The following is a 15,529-nucleotide window of genomic DNA, read 5'->3' on the forward strand; positions in this document are numbered from 1 at the left end:
CCTCATTTGTTCACCTCCCCTACTGCTTAACTCCTGACATCCTGGAGCGAGCATGAGGAGCCAGAGCTGAGGTGTGCCTGTGGCTCTTTGTGCTGTGGAAGGAGCTCCTCTCCCACGTGGGGTGTGGTAGCTGTCTCTTGATGAATGACCTGGACTATGAATTTTACCTTTCTTCTTACTGACTGCTAATCTGGATTTTTGGTATGGAAAAACTTGGCAATCTAGTCCCTTTCCTCTCTTCCTTTCTTCCTGGTATTTGTTCTTGCGTTTGTAGCTTGCTTAAATGGAGCCCTTCTACCTGTTTTCCAGAGGTCTACATTCTAGTACGTAGGCTGAGCTCTTATGTAAAGAAACGAACATGATGCCAATAAACTTAACAAGAACAAACCTTCTTGTTTACTCCTGCTTCTGACTCTTTTTTTCCTCTACTAACATTCTTTCTTTCCTCTGTCTAGTCACCATTCCAGCAAGCCAGTGACTGCTAACTGAAGGACATTTGTGCTTGTTCCTTACTATAAAGTTTGTGCCTTCCAGTTTGTTTTTTGAGAGTGTGGGGTGAGCCAGCCCTGCTTCCTTGGCTTAGGCCACTGCTAGAGAGTTACCCCTCTGCTTCTCTGGAAGCTGCTTGCAGGGACAGGAATGATGCTGGCTCAGATCCCTCAGTGAGGGCAGTCCTTCAGCCTGTTCCTGGACAGCCTTTGTGTTTTGGGACAGGCTGTTAAAGCTCCTGCTGTCCTCCCCTTATAGGGGTTGTGTGAGCAGGGCAGGCTCAGTCTTTCCTGGGGTTCCTTGGAGTGAGTTGAGGGCCTTTCCTTTGGTCCAGCATAGTCAAAGTTAAGCCTTTAAATTCTAGATGCTGGGTATGACCCTCTGCTTGCACTCACCAAGGCTGAGCTGACAACTGTACCCAGAGGAAGATGGAAAACAGAGTTTAGTGAAATGAGGGCAGTTATTTCAAGAGCTTTCTAACAGTTTTTGTGCTCCATATCCTATTTTATGGTGCTGTCCTATCACACTTTTCTCACTTGACTGGGCTTTTGCTGTCCACATCAATCTCAAATAACTCCACTAGCACTGTGTCCTGGTGGGACTGCTTTTCTATCTGCATCCTTTTTGAAAGACTTTGACCTTCTGCTCATCTCCATTTAAAGTGTTCTGCACTTGTTTTCTGTGGATACAGCTGGACTGTGGACAAAACCAAGCTGGGGGAGGGGGGAACAATAACCCTGAAGTTTTTGGGGAAAGGGGATGGTCTGAACTTTGCAGCCTGCTTTGGTCTTGGGTGGTGGAGCTGAGGCTGCAAGGGCTGTGGCTGAGCCCTGAAGCGACCCTGTGTTTAATGTCTTTCCAGTCAGATAAACTGGCACTAGCCCAAGGCAGAGGGAGAATGCTCCAGATGGGGTAGGACAGCTGTGGGGCTCCTTGCCACAGGATGTTATGGATGCTAAAGGGGAGGGGAGGATTCCATTTGCCACCTACGTACCAGTGTTTTCACAGGTGGAAATGCACACAAAACCGGTGCAGGAGGCAAGCAGCATGGGAACTGGTGCCCTGCTGTTACACTCACGGGTGGTGTTGTCACAGATGGGGACTGGTGTTCTGCAAGAGTAACTGTCATCACTGTGGCCTGGAGAAGGCAGCTGCACTGACTGTCACTGCAGGGGACACACACACACACTTAAAACCACTCCCTGCACCACTGGAGTCTTGTGGCTTTTACTTTTGTGATGACCTCTGTGGCTGGTGCAATGGCAGTGAGTGCAAGTGTGACTTGTTGCTGGGTGAATCCCAGAGGAAATCTAGTCCTGGCAGAGGCTGAAACATTCAGCTGGTTCTTGGGGAGGAGGAAAAGACCCAAAGAAGGAGCCTGGCTGGACGAGGGGAGGGGGTCGGTTCCCAAATCCACTGTTCCTAGGCATAACAGGAAAAGCTCCAGCAGCTCAGGGCTGGTGAAGGGGGTGAAGCCGAGCGAGGTCGCGGCAGGGCAGGCAGCGGCGCTGGAACTGCTCAGACGGCAGCTGCGATGTGCGAACATGAAAGCTGGGCAATCACACAACCGCATCTGTGCTGCAGGGCTGCGTGGGGCGAGCAGAGCCAAGGGAATTCCAGTCGGACCGCCGCCGGCACGTGGAAGGCGGCAGAGAGCCGGGCTGCGAAGCCCGGGGCGGGAGCGCTCCCGCAGCCTTGGCAGCGGCACCTGGCAGGTTTTCGGGGCCGGAGCCATCCTGCGCTGCAGCCTGCCTGCCCTGACCCCCAGGAGCCCTCCTGCCAGCCCAGCCCGGCTCGCTGCCAGCACGCCCCGCACACCTGCAGCCCCGAGCGGCCGCACCGCCACCAGCCCCAGGTGCGCCGGGACCCGCAGGGAAACGGGTCAACAAACACAAACATGCTCCGTTCCTACGGGCACACCGAGTGTTTCCAGGCAAACACGGGTGTGTTCGCTGTTTACATACTCATTACTCCAGCAGCCATGTGTGTATGTGTATATTTACCAGGACACATCTTTTGGAGAGCACAAAGAGGCACGGAGCTGGGTGTGTGAATTGCTGTGTTACACAGGCAAATCTCCCAAGGCTCAGAGACAGCACCAGTTACAGGTTTCTATTCATGAGACATATGTGGTTGCAGCCTTACCCACGTACACACGTGTAGCATAAAGTATTTCTTTCTTCATATGCATAAATATGCTCGGAGAAGGAGAAAATCTCACACATAGATATGGCTACACCCATATATACTTTATTTATATATTATAGAAGAAAATTTAAATATTAATTACATGGATATAAACATATACAAAGGTATGTCTGTGTATTAGTTACTGCCCCCATACATGGAGGGATAGAAATGATCACACACATTCAGACACATTTTAAATTATTTTATACTTATATGCTTGTATTTTTATGGGTGTGGATTTTTCCTCTTTGTCTAAACACAGAGATTTTTCTTAGTATTTATATACTTCTCTGTGTCTATTTTATACATTTTAAAATATTTTTATATAGTTGTATATTATTTCTTTATTTCTGTTTGTTTTTATATAAAAGGGTCATTTACATGCAGCTCTCTGCAGCTATTTTTATATTTCTTTGAGAAAGAGAGGAGGGGGAGGGAGACAGAGAAAGAAAATGAAAGAAAATACAAACACATAAATAAATATCTAAATAAATTGGATGTAGAGGTGAATATGAGAACATTTGTGTGTGACTGGGAGGGAGACTGGCTCCCTTGTGCTTGCTCTCCATACACACATGCATGCAGACAGAGAATGTATGTCCAGATCAATACATGCACACACACACTGTATATGCAGCCCAGATATAATATATGGGGCAGAAGAAAGGGTGGGAGAGACCACAGCCACACACACAGATACCCCACAGGCATTTTCACAGGGGGAGGGATGTAATGGAGTTATTTTTACCATGCTCTGGGTAGGTCTTTCTCTCCCTCTTGGGGGAAAAAGGAAAAGATGGGAAGGATGGTAGAAAATAGACACATGCACAATTAGTTACATGTATAAAAAAATGTTAAATAAAGTGTGTGTGGCTGGAGATATGGGGAATGCTCTGTGTGTGAATGTGCATGTGTGCTTCATATTTCATATTCACATATGTGTGTGTGTGTAGCAAGAGAAAGACTGAGCAGCTCACAATCTCACTGTACACATGTATGTGCATGCAGAGAGGGAAAGGCATTGTGTGTTTTTAAGGATACAGTGTGTATGTGTGAGTATCTCTAGTTATTTATGTATGTATTATAATGTATACATGTATAATGTATTCATATGTATGTGGATATATAGCAAAAGATATTGTGTTAGTGTGAACACTTGGAGAGTGTACACGTAGATAGATACAGATATAGATATAGATATAGATACAGATACAGATGTACATATACATTACATATACATATACATATACATATACATATACATATACATATACATATACATATACATATACATATACATGCAGAGAGAGGTGAATGAGCAGGTCACTCTCTCTGCCCTCCATATATATTATATATGTATATATAGAAAGGGAAAAGTGTGTATGTGAGAACAATGCTGTCTCTGTAGATGCACAGGTACCTTTGTGTGTGTGTATAGATAAATAGATATATTTCAAGCAAACTCGTATGCAAAGGGCTCTCATCCCTTTCTAAGTACAGACTTATGTATATACAAATAGTGAGAGAATTATGCACATTTGTGAACAGCTCACATGTTCTTGCTCTCTATATATACATGCAAACAGTGATTTCTCCAGTTATATATGTATATATGCATATATAAAGAGAATGCTATGTGTGAATTTTATATATATATACAAATATGTGTATGCATATCGGTTTATCTATTACAAAAAAAAGCATTTAATGGGTGACAACATGTATATACAGAGAGAATATACATCAGAGAGTGTTGTATGTGAAAACAGTTCTCTGAACAGCTCACTGTGTGTATATATGCACATCTATAAATACAGAAATAATCTATATAATGTATAAAGATACTTTATATTCAGTATATTATATATACCATACCTGCTACTTCATTCCCCTAGTATATAAGTAGATATCTCTGTGTATATATACATGTGCATGTGTGTGTAATGAGTTGTGTAATTGTATGAAAGAACCACTGTCTCTCTGTATAGATGCATGTGTATAAATATGTATATCTGTGTGCATGTATAGGAAGAGATCTGAGAGTGTTAACAAGAGAAGGAGGGAGAGAACTGTGAGAGGCAGGCTGTCTATATGTACAGCATATATATGTGTGTGTTTATCTGCACATATATGTATTTGTGTAGAAAGAGAGAGGAGTATCCTGTGAAAACAACTCACTAACTATACATATGCATGTGTATGATGCAGAGAAAATAGTGTTTCTGTGTAAACAGAATGTGCTTTAATTATGTATGTATATATAGTGAGAGCTGTGCATGAACAATCTGTATTTATGTGTATATATGCTTCTATATACTCATGTATAAGGCAAGAGAGAGTACTATGTGAGAGAATGGCTCCATCTCTACACTCATGCGTGTACATATGGACAGAGAATATATCAACATATGTACATGGATATGCATATATTTATGCATTCCAGAGAGTATAGATGGAGGGAGGGCAAAAAGAGAGAGTCATGGAAACTGTGTTTGTGTGTATGAATTGGTCTCACTCATTTTGTTATTTGTATATGTCTAAATATATAGATATGGAAAGAGAGAGGATATGTGTGAACAGAGACTTTTGTTAGTGTGAACCATTCACACAGACTATTGCTGTGTGAAGATCTTTGTGTATGTGTGCATTTATTTATATATAATGACAGAATTGTGTTTCTGCCTAATAATACATGTATGTATAAATATGTAGAGAATGACGTGAGAGAACAGGCTCTCTCTACATATAGAAGTGTGTATATATATGTCACAGCTTTCTCCCTAAACAAATGGATGTATACCCATGTAGTGAGCAAATTATGTGTGAACAGCTCTCCCCCCTCTGTATATATGCATATATACATATCTATACAGGAACAAAAAGGACTGCCATGTGTGAAAACAGCTCAGCATATAGGTATATGTGCATATATATGAACAGAGAATAGTATGTATAAGCAGTGTTCTAATTGAATTTTTATAAATTCATATATGGATGAGTGAACACTCTCTGTACACATGCACACACATGCATCTATACAGAGCCAGTACTGTGTGTGTGAGAAAAACTCTCACTTGCTCTCTATCATGTATCACATACAGAGAAGGAATTATACAGAGATTATACAATTATATAGGGCAGGGAGGGAGAGTGAGTGATAGAAAATGTGTGTGAGACAACAGATCTTGCTTTTTTCCTCAAGTATATATGCACGTGTATCTATAGACAGCAAGAGAGAATAACGGGTGTGAACAGCTCTAATTCTGTGTCTGTGTCTCTACGACATGTACATAGTCTCTATGGATGTATATAGTGAGAGAGAATAATGTGCATGTATTTGTGTACATACAGAGAGGTCAGGAGAAAAGTGTGAGAGAGCTTATCCCCATATCAATATATATTGATATATATATACATATATATGTGAGAATGTTTGAACGGCACGCTCAGTCTCTCATCCCGTTTCTATGTATGCCAATATGTGTGTATATATAGCAAGAGACAGCTGCCTGTGAACCTCTCACTCTCTCTATAGATATGTATGTATGTGTGTATGTGTGTATGTATGTATGTATATGAGAGGTTTGTGAACAAGACTCGCTGTCTGTGCCCATATATGTATATATGGATCCATACATATGTATATAACGTGTGTATGTTCATATGGGAACAGAATGTGTGTGTCTCTGTGTGTGTGTGTGTGTGTGTGTGTGTGTGTGTTGGGGCTTTTTTCTCCCATTCTCTGTGTTTCTCTCTCTCACACACAAGCAGCCTCCCACACACATTCTATTCACATATACCTGCATTTATTTCCACGTGTGTGCTCCATTCCCTACCCTGCCTTTGGAGGGGAGGGAGAGGAGCCCTCACAGCTCTGGGGATTGGTGCTGGATCCCTGTGCTGCTCCCAGCCACACAGCCGGGGTGAGATCAGTGACTGCCCAGCCCTGCTCGCACATCCACCCACCTACACGTATTGCTCTTCAATTTTCATATGTTTATGTCAATATTTTAAAATATACAGCTAGGTCTTTACGTGTATGCACGCATTAATTTTAAATTCAATGTAGCTATAAATAACAACTATTAGGTATCACACATCTGTAATAGACACAACATACATACCAACCACACTGTGCAGCCGGCTTAAGCTCCCACCGGGCTACAGCGTTACCTTTACACGTGTACAGGTGTTTTGGCGTGTTGCACACACGCACCCATGGTGCAGCCCCGCTGGGTGCCGTGTCCCAGAGTGGGTGCTCCGTGCTCCCGGTGCTCCGGGGGGTCCCGATGGGGGATCCCGGGGGCTGCAGAGCCCATCACAGGGGTGCGGGGGCACGGCTGCGGGGGGCAGAACCCCGCTGTGGTGGGGGCTGAACCCCGCTGTGGTGGGGGCTGAACCCCGCTGTTCTGGGAGCTGAACCCCGCTGTTCTGGGGGAAGAACCCCGCTGTTGTGGGGGCAGAACCCCGCTGTTGTGGGGGGGGTCTCTGCTCGGGGCGGGACAGGGCACCCCGCTTGGTTCGGGATGGGGCTGGATCCTGCTGGGATCCTGCTGGGCTCCTGCTGCCCCACGGACCCCAAGCAGTCGGGACTCGTCCCTCCGGCGGCGGGGGCTGGGCGAGGGAAATGGCGGAGAGAGTCGGGGGATGGGGAGAGGGGGAGGAGGAGAAAGGGAAGGCGGCGGGGCTGTGCGGGCTCGGCGTGCGTGGGCAGGGGGGCGGGGTGCGGCATGTATGCGGGTGTGACCGTGTGTGTGTGTGTGTAGGGGTGTGTGCTTGTGTGCTTGTGTGCGTGTGTGCATGTGTGTGTGTATGTGTGCATGTATGTGTGTGTGTATGCATGTGTGCGCATGTATGCGTGTGTGTGTGTGTATGCATGTGTGTGCATGTATGTGTGTGTGTGTGCGTGTGTGTGTGTGTGTGTGTGTGTGTGTGCGTGTGTGTGCGTGTGTGTGTGCGCGTGTGTAGGGGTGTGTGCACAGCCGGGTCCCCGCGCACTCTCTCACCGCCCCACCCGCGGTGGGGACACACGGATCCCACTCCCGGGAGCGGGGGGAGACGGGCCCCTCCCGGCCCAGCCCCGGGGCTTGTGCATCCCTTCCTCCTCTCCCCGAAGCCGCGTTTCCCCGGTGGGATTTGGGGAGATGGGGTGAATTGGAGGGGTTCAGAGCATCCCTCCCCGCCCATACAGATCTGCGCCTACAGCGCAGAGCCCCCCGACCCACACCCACGGCACTGAGCCCGGTCGGGAGCCTTCCCGGCCCCTCCCCAGCCCTACCCCGGCCCCGCCGCGCTTTTCGCATCCTCCCCAGCGAGGCGCACACGCAGGGCTCCCCCGGGAGCTTCCCCCGTTGATCCCAGGGGTGAGGGTCGGTGGGAGGGCGGGCCCAGTCGCCGGGACGACGACCCCCGCGCTGCTGCCGGCGGCCGCGGGAGGGCGTCGCCTGTGTTAGTTCCCTCCGGAGAACCCAGGGCCAGCGCGGCCGCCGCCGCCCCCCGCCCCCGCCGCCTCCCCCGGCCCGCGGAGGCCCCTCTCGGGCGGCGGGGGGCGGCGGCGGCGATGGGCGGGGGGGCCGAGCTGAGGCCCCAGTCGCCGCCGTGCCGGGCTCCCCCCTCCTCGCCGCCGCCGCCGCGCCGGCCGCGCCCCCGAAATCCGCGCGGGGGTGTTCGGGCGGCGCGCGGCGGGGGGCGCGGGGGCGGCGGCGGGCGCGGGCCGGGGGCGCGCGGGGCGCGGGGCGGGCGCGGCGGCGCGGGGGGGCGCGGGAGCCCCGCCAAAGAGCCCCAAGAAGCACAAGTCGGGGCTGGCGGCGGACCAGGCTGTTGTTGTTCTCAACGTGGTCCGCCCCGCGCCCATATAAAGGGCTGCGGCGCGCCCGCCCCGCAGAACGCACGCCGAGTGGAGCAGACGGAGCGCGCTCGCCGGGCCCCGCCGCGCCGCCGCTGCCCCCGCCCGCCCCCGCTCCGGCCCGCGGCCCGCGACTCCCCGCACCATGGCGGCAGAGCTAGAGGAAACCGATCTGCCCCTGGGCGAGGCGGAGGAGGCGCCCCTCTCCCCGGAGAAGAAAGCGGCTGCTAAGAAGGCGAAAGGAGGTGGCGGCGCCTCGCTGTCGCCATCGAAGAAAAAGAAGAACAACAAGAAAAAGAACCAGCCGGGCAAATATAGCCAGCTAGTGGTGGAGACGATTCGCAAGCTGGGCGAGCGCAATGGCTCCTCGCTGGCCAAGATCTATAACGAGGCCAAGAAAGTGGCCTGGTTCGACCAGCAGAACGGCAGGACTTACTTGAAGTACTCAATCAAGGCGCTGGTACAGAACGACACGCTGCTCCAGGTCAAGGGCACCGGCGCCAACGGCTCCTTCAAGCTCAACAGGAAGAAGCTGGAAGGCGGCGGTGAGGGGGGCGCAGGCAACAGCGCCCACAAGTCCCTCAAGAAGGCGACGGTCTCCTCGACCCGGCGGGCGGAGAAGCCGGCGGCCAAGAGCAAGAAGCCCGAAAAGAAATCGCACAAGAAGGGAGCCGGCGGTGCGGCGGCGAAGAAGGACAAGGGCAAAGCCAAGAAGGCCACCAAGAAGGGAGCCGCGTCCCCCGGGGGTAAGAAGGTGAAGAAGTCGGCAAAGCCCAAGGCGCTCAAGAGCCGGAAGGCATGAGCTTGAGGCGCAGGGAGCCTCCCGCCGCCCCCCGGACTGAGAGCCCCGCGGCACAGACTGCTCTGAGGACAGACCCCAGGGGACCCGCTTTGTCTTTGTGTTGCTGACTCGCCTCCGCAGCCACCGCCGTGCGCGGTGAGCGGGGCTGCGGCTGCCCCAGCCCCCCTTCTCCTTCTCTGCCGCCTTATTTTTTTCCACCCCCTCCTCCCCCGTCCGGCTCTGCGGCTTTTCCCCAATCGCGCCCTTTTGTTTTCGGCCGTGCCCCTCCCCGCCTGTAGACGGTTCCCGGCGCCCACCCCCTCCCGCGTCCCCCCGGTTCTTCGCAGGGATTTTTCCCGCCCGGTTTCCATAGCAGCCATTTTGCACGGGGCCCCCCCCGCGCCACGTGGGCCGGTCCCGCTCCCGCCGCCCGCGCGCGCCCCGCCCGGCCCCGCCCCTCCCGCCGCGCGCCGTGCCTGCTCGCGGCCGCTCCGAAGGGCCAGGGCGCCCCCTGGCGGCCCGCGGCCCCGCCGCCATGGCAACGGCCCGGCGCGCGGGAGTGGCCGCCCCCCGGCGGCCACCGGCCGCACTGCAATGGCCTTCAATGTTTTTTTATGGGTCTGGGGGTGGGTGGGGGAGGGTTTGGGTTATTAGTGGGGTCATTTCTTGGTTTCGTTTTTTTTTTTTCCTTTTCATTTATCGTCGTTTCAAATAAATTGGTACAAAACGTCTCTCCCGTGTGCTCCCTGCAGGTGTCGGGGACCAGGTAGGAAGGGGGCTGGTCCTAGGGGGGCTTCCCTGCTGGTCGGGGTGCTCATGCCCAGAGCCGGCATCCTCCTCCGAGAGCAGAACGGGCGGAAGGAGGGGAGGAAGAGGAAGGAGGGTCCCTGGCCATGGAGGCAAGGGAGGAGCGCTCTGCTTGCGCAGCTGCGCTCGGCTGAGCTGCCGGAGCAGCGGGGCGGGGGCACCCCGGAGGATCCCGCAGCGCAGCCCCCGCCCCGGTCACTGCCGGGTCCCTCCCGGGCTGGGCAGGGGCAGCTCCCGGGCACACCCCGAGCCGCCTGCCCTGCCCCGAGCCCCGTCCCCGCGGGCCCCCCCGGCGCTCGCTATTTATAGCGCACCCGGCGAGGTTGCGTAAATCCCGACAGGATCTGGGCCATCTTGTCCTGCCTGCTGCCGAGGGAGCACGGCGAGGGATGAGCTCCGGCTCACCGCCCTCCGTGCCCGGGGACCCGCAGCGTGCTGGGGCTGGGGACAGAGGGGACGAGAGCTGGCAGCCCGGCTCCAGCAGCAGGGATGGGAGTGCGGCACGGAGGGCAGGAGGAGCTGCACGCTACCGCCCAGGCCGGCTGTGGGTGAGCCCTGACAGCGCTGCCATCACCCCAACTCAGCCCCACAGCAGGGCCCTGCCCCACTGCCGCCCCCAGGCAGGGAGAGTTTCAGCAGCAGCAGTGCCCGAGGGCTGCTCCAGCCATGGCGAGCTGCTGTGCTGGAGCATCCACCTGCTCTCTGTGCTAGGGCACACAGCACGGATCAGGCACGTACCCAACAGCTCCCAGGAGGAGGTGACAGGGACAGCAGCCGGGGGGCCTAGGGACTGTCACACCAGGCGATGGCAGGGCCTTTCAGCATTCCTGGGAAAGGAACAGCCCCTTCCTCCAGGGCCCCAGCCGCCTGGAGCCGCTGCTTTATCCCTTTGTCCCCTGGAGAACAAGCAGGGAGAAGAGAAGCAAGTTTTACTCCCTGAAGAAACGTCCTTTTGCTACATCCAGCAAGAGGAGCTAGGCATGCCCCTGGAAGCATGTAGCCCTGGTCTGCTACAGGAGGCTGCAGCCTCCCTCCAGGTCTGTATTTAGAAGAAGCAGTCACACTCTGCTGCCCCACACCAAGCCTGGGAGATGTGCTGCATTCTGGCGCTGCCCTGCAGTTGTGTCTTTAGTCAATAGCTGACACTGCAGCTTTGGGAGGATCACAGGGGATGCCCTCACCAAGGGCTGGGACCCTCCCGCTGCCCAGCACAGGGAAAGCAGCAGGGTGACACACTGTGCCAATGCAGCTGGAGCCGAGCCTGCCAGGAGCCATGATGCTGGGGCATCCCTGAGTGAGCTCCCTTGGGTGCTGCCAGACACAAGGACCAGGCTCTGGAGAGAAACCCAAGCCCTGGGGACTTTCAAAAGCCAGTGATTCATCTCATCAAACTGGCAGAGCTGAGGGACACAGCTGGCAGACTCTGCTGCACGTGGTGAGATGCACAGCAGCCTCCCACAGCAGGCAGCTTTCAGCTCCAGGTCTGTGCTCATCTCATCTTCAGGTACCCAAGAGGCAAGGGAACAATCCTGCAGCCTGCCAGCCCTGTCCTTAAGGGAAGCACAGACCAAGAGATCCTTCCAGGCTCACTTGACCTCTGGGGAAGGCTCTGCTCAGCCAGGTCCTTCAGCTGCTCCGGTGCTATGAAGCATTCAGAAGAGCCAGGACCAGTAACACCTCTAGAAACATAAGATCTGTCCCTGAAGCTGCAGGCTTGACAGTGACCACATTTATTCCAGCTTTATAATGAAGACCAAGACTTCCAAATCTCCTGGTCAAAACAGTGTTCAGAAGTTTATGAGGTGATAAAGGCCAAGCACTTCAGCAATGCTTGCTGTGACAGACAGGATTTCCTTCAATCTGGCTTGCCACATCCCAGCTTTTCCAGCTGGTCTGTCACATCCAGCAGAGGAAGTTCAGAACCCAGCTGGAGCTCAGTGTCCAGGGCTCTATGTGTGTGCCACCAGCACCCAGTCACAGCACCCTCACCCCCCACCAGCCTCAGCAGAGCCACACAACATCCAGGGTGGCTGCAAGCTCCCGGCAGCAGCCCCTCCCCGTGCTGGCAGGGCAGCAGGTGACACTGCCCAACAGGGACAGTGACACTGCCCTACAGGGACCAGCACCCAGCCTGGACCCACACACCAACCAGCACTCAACCCTAACACCACGGGGAGTCACCTAAGCTTCCCACAACCCTTCCTCCCTAAAACCCAAACAAGGTGCAATTCTGGTTTGTACAGTAGCCTCCAGTCCATCCTAGGCCATCTGGGAATGTCCAGCAAAGGAGAAGGCATGAAAGGAACAAACAGGCTTGCCATCTCCAAGTTCTTTCCTTCCCTTCAGATCACTTTTCTCATCTCTCTCACTTGCCTGCAAGGTCACCCAAAGGCTCCTGGAGCAGCCCATGGAGCACCTTGAGCTCTGGGTCCAGCCTCACTTCTCCTCCAGGAGCAGCTGAAGCTCCCTGGCACTCGTGACAGAGCAAGCAGGCAGTGTGCCATTCCCAGAGAGGGGAAAAGAACCAGGCAACAGTATTATCTGCTCCCAGGACTCTCTGAGTGAAGGGCAAACACACAGTCTAGCAGTGGTCCTGTCTGGTGTTTTACTCATCCTTTCCCCTGGAGAACACACAGCCCAGACACCAGAGAGAGCCTGCCAGATTCCGTGAGTTTGGTGAGGTGACACGACACAGCACATTTAAGAGCATTCAACAGGGAACCAGTTTAATCAGGTATCAGGTTTGCACCATTCTTTTCAGAATCACAAGTTCTGCATTTTTCTAAGAAATACAAAGCACTCCCAGGTTTACAGAATGCTGGTCCTGAAGAAAACAAGAGGGGAAAACAAGACACTAGGATACACACACTGACCACCACACTGGGCAGCAGAAAGGAAGCTGCTCATCCCCACCTCGCTGGTGGTAACAGCCCCTGTGCAGGAGGCAGAGAGATCCCAGGGGGTCTGTGCTGCTGCAGTGGGGCTGGGCCCTGCTGTCCCCACCCACCGAGGTCAGGATACCCCAGGGGAATTGTAGGACACCTCCACACCCCCATCAGCACTGACACCAATGAACACACTGCTCCCACATACCAGAATGAAAAACCCCTGCACAAAGCCAGCTGACAAGCATCCAGGTTCGTCTACTCTAGATAACATTAAACTCAGATCCAGGGTAAATTACTTCATCCACAAGATTAACAGCTGATTCAATAGGTTGAACACATGCTACTTACAGCACATAAATAGAAGATACTCTGTTTTACTTAAAAAACGAGTGATGAAGGTCTAGGTCCGATTGCCTCGGCACTGCTGCATGCACACAACTATCGGCCTCACAGAAGCGGCTGCGCTGGGCAGCAGGAGAGCTGTCTCTGCATCACCTATCCAGGGGTCACGGGACAGCTATCCTGCCCCCATGCTCCACATCAGCCACACAGCCAGGAAATATACATGGCACTAGCCAGGAGTGGGCTTTAATACAAACTCTAGTGGTTTTCAAAAGAAATATTAATCCATAAAGGGTTACAGTTAACAGATATCATCATCACTTTATTTCTCAAAGCCAGAAATAGTGCTGAACAAACAAACAACAACAAAAAAGAGACAGAGTATGTCGTTTCCAGAAGTGCAACCAGGGTACAGGGTAGCTCTCGGCAAGACGAAGGGCTTCTGCAGCTGGGAGAGGAGGGGAGCCATGGCAGAAGATGGCAGCTCCCGCTCCCGGCGGGCGCCTGACCTTGCGACGCTCTCCGAGGGGATTTGTCACCGCAGCCTCCACCCCACCCCGCCACAAGGACCCACGGCATGTGGGAACACCGAGTACCCCAGCACCCACCGAGCCAGGGAGCTGCAAGGAAGTGACTTTACAGAGATGTACCCAAAAATAGAGACCTGAAAATAAATGGGACCAAAGCTTCTTTACAGTAGGCAATGCACTAGTTTTACCATGAACAAAACTAAGACTAACAGCCACTTCTTGCCAATGGAGAAACTTTTTCTCCTCTTCAGGTTTTCCAGCCTCCTGCCCTCGCAGCTGCAGTGCGGCCAGGATGGCATTGCTGAGGATGGAGGCTGGGGCACGGCAGCAGCGAGTACACACCAGGACGAGCAGGACCAGCTGGGGGGGCCCTGCACAGTCCCAGGGCTGGCGGAGGGGAGAGGCAGCCGGGGGTGCCTGTGTCCATCCCTTTGCCAGCTACATCAATCCTCAGCAGCTACCGGCAGCTCTGCACCGTGACCTAATCACACGGCTCCAGATGTCACCACCGCCAACAGCTGTGATCCAGCTGCCTCCTCCAAAACCACTTCTTCCAGAGGGAAGAGAGGCAGAGCAGGAGCACAAGCAGGGCCTGACCTCAGCCATGCTCTCCCAGCATCATGCCACAGCCGAGGCCAGGGGGGCTAGTGAAGGGCTGGTGGGGTGCTGCCAGGTCTCACCACCCAGCCCGGGCTGAGGGGCAGGACGGGGAACCCCAGCCCCACTGGGAGGAGAGGTGAGGCAGTGGTGAGAAGGGAGATGGGGGCAGGGGGACGGGGCGGGGGGCAGCGCTCACTTCTTGGAGCTCTGCGTCTTCTTGGGCAGTAGCACGGCCTGGATGTTGGGCAGGACGCCGCCCTGGGCGATGGTCACGCCGCCCAGCAGCTTGTTGAGCTCCTCGTCGTTGCGGATGGCGAGCTGCAGATGCCGCGGGATGATGCGCGTCTTCTTGTTGTCGCGGGCCGCGTTGCCCGCCAGCTCCAAGATCTCGGCCGACAGGTACTCCAGCACGGCCGCCAGGTACACCGGCGCCCCGGCGCCCACCCGCTCCGCGTAGTTACCCTTCCGCAGCAGCCGGTGCACCCGCCCCACGGGGAACTGCAGCCCGGCCCGCGACGAGCGCGACTTGGCCTTGGCCCGCGCTTTTCCGCCGGACTTTCCCCGGCCCGACATGGCCGGCAGGCAGCGGCCCCTCGCCCCGCCTCTCAAGCAGCGCCGCGCACAGAGGGTCCCGGCGCCTGCGGGGAGACAAACGCCGTTACACCGCGCGGGGCCCGCGCCGTCCCCGCCCGCGCCGCGCCGCCCTTACCCGCAGCAGCTCCACCGCTCTGCCCTGCGCGCCGCCCGCCGCCGCACTGCCCGCGCTGCCGCCGCCGCGCCGCGGATATCGCCGCCCGCCCGCCGCACGCCGCGCCCCATTGGCTGCCGCCGCTGCCGCCACGGCGCTGATTGGTTGCCGCCCCAATCCCTGATTTGCATAGGGCTCCCAGCGCCGCCGCGGGCCGGCGCCCAGGGCGGGCGGCGATACCCGCGGCTCTGCCCGCGCTCCGGCCGGGCCCGCACCCCGCCCGCGCTCCCTGCGCCCCCGTTGCCGCCTCGTGGCTGCGTCGGGGCCGAGGACGGCAGGAGGGGGTTGGCCCGAGCGCCCGTGGGTGTC

At 54.6% G+C, this 15,529-nt stretch overlaps 2 protein-coding genes across 2 annotated transcripts; one reads left to right on the top strand and one right to left on the bottom strand.

The window, feature by feature from the left end:
• Positions 1 to 8,452: 8,452 nt before the first annotated feature.
• On the top strand, positions 8,453 to 10,036 carry LOC130258200 (histone H1.10). Its single transcript, XM_056501368.1, has one exon. The coding sequence runs from the start codon at positions 8,670 to 8,672 to the stop codon at positions 9,324 to 9,326; it is 657 nt and encodes a 218-aa protein (XP_056357343.1). The 5' UTR covers positions 8,453 to 8,669; the 3' UTR covers positions 9,327 to 10,036.
• Positions 10,037 to 13,637: 3,601 nt separating this feature from the next.
• LOC130258521 (histone H2A type 2-B) lies at positions 13,638 to 15,262 on the bottom strand. Its single transcript, XM_056501991.1, has 2 exons — positions 15,182 to 15,262; positions 13,638 to 15,110 (listed from the first exon to the last, which is right to left on the bottom strand). The coding sequence occupies exon 2, from the start codon at positions 15,043 to 15,045 to the stop codon at positions 14,665 to 14,667; it is 381 nt and encodes a 126-aa protein (XP_056357966.1). The 5' UTR covers positions 15,046 to 15,110; positions 15,182 to 15,262; the 3' UTR covers positions 13,638 to 14,664.
• Positions 15,263 to 15,529: the final 267 nt, after the last annotated feature.

The sequence above is a fragment of the Oenanthe melanoleuca genome, chromosome 12, assembly GCF_029582105.1.
Source record: "Oenanthe melanoleuca isolate GR-GAL-2019-014 chromosome 12, OMel1.0, whole genome shotgun sequence".
Lineage (NCBI taxonomy): Eukaryota > Metazoa > Chordata > Aves > Passeriformes > Muscicapidae > Oenanthe > Oenanthe melanoleuca.

Bases quoted from the DNA above. Each gene is read 5' to 3' on its own strand.
- LOC130258200 (XM_056501368.1), top strand. From the start codon at position 8,670: ATGGCGGCAGAGCTAGAGGAAACCGATCTGCCCCTGGGCGAGGCGGAG.
- LOC130258521 (XM_056501991.1), bottom strand. From the start codon at position 15,045: ATGTCGGGCCGGGGAAAGTCCGGCGGAAAAGCGCGGGCCAAGGCCAAG.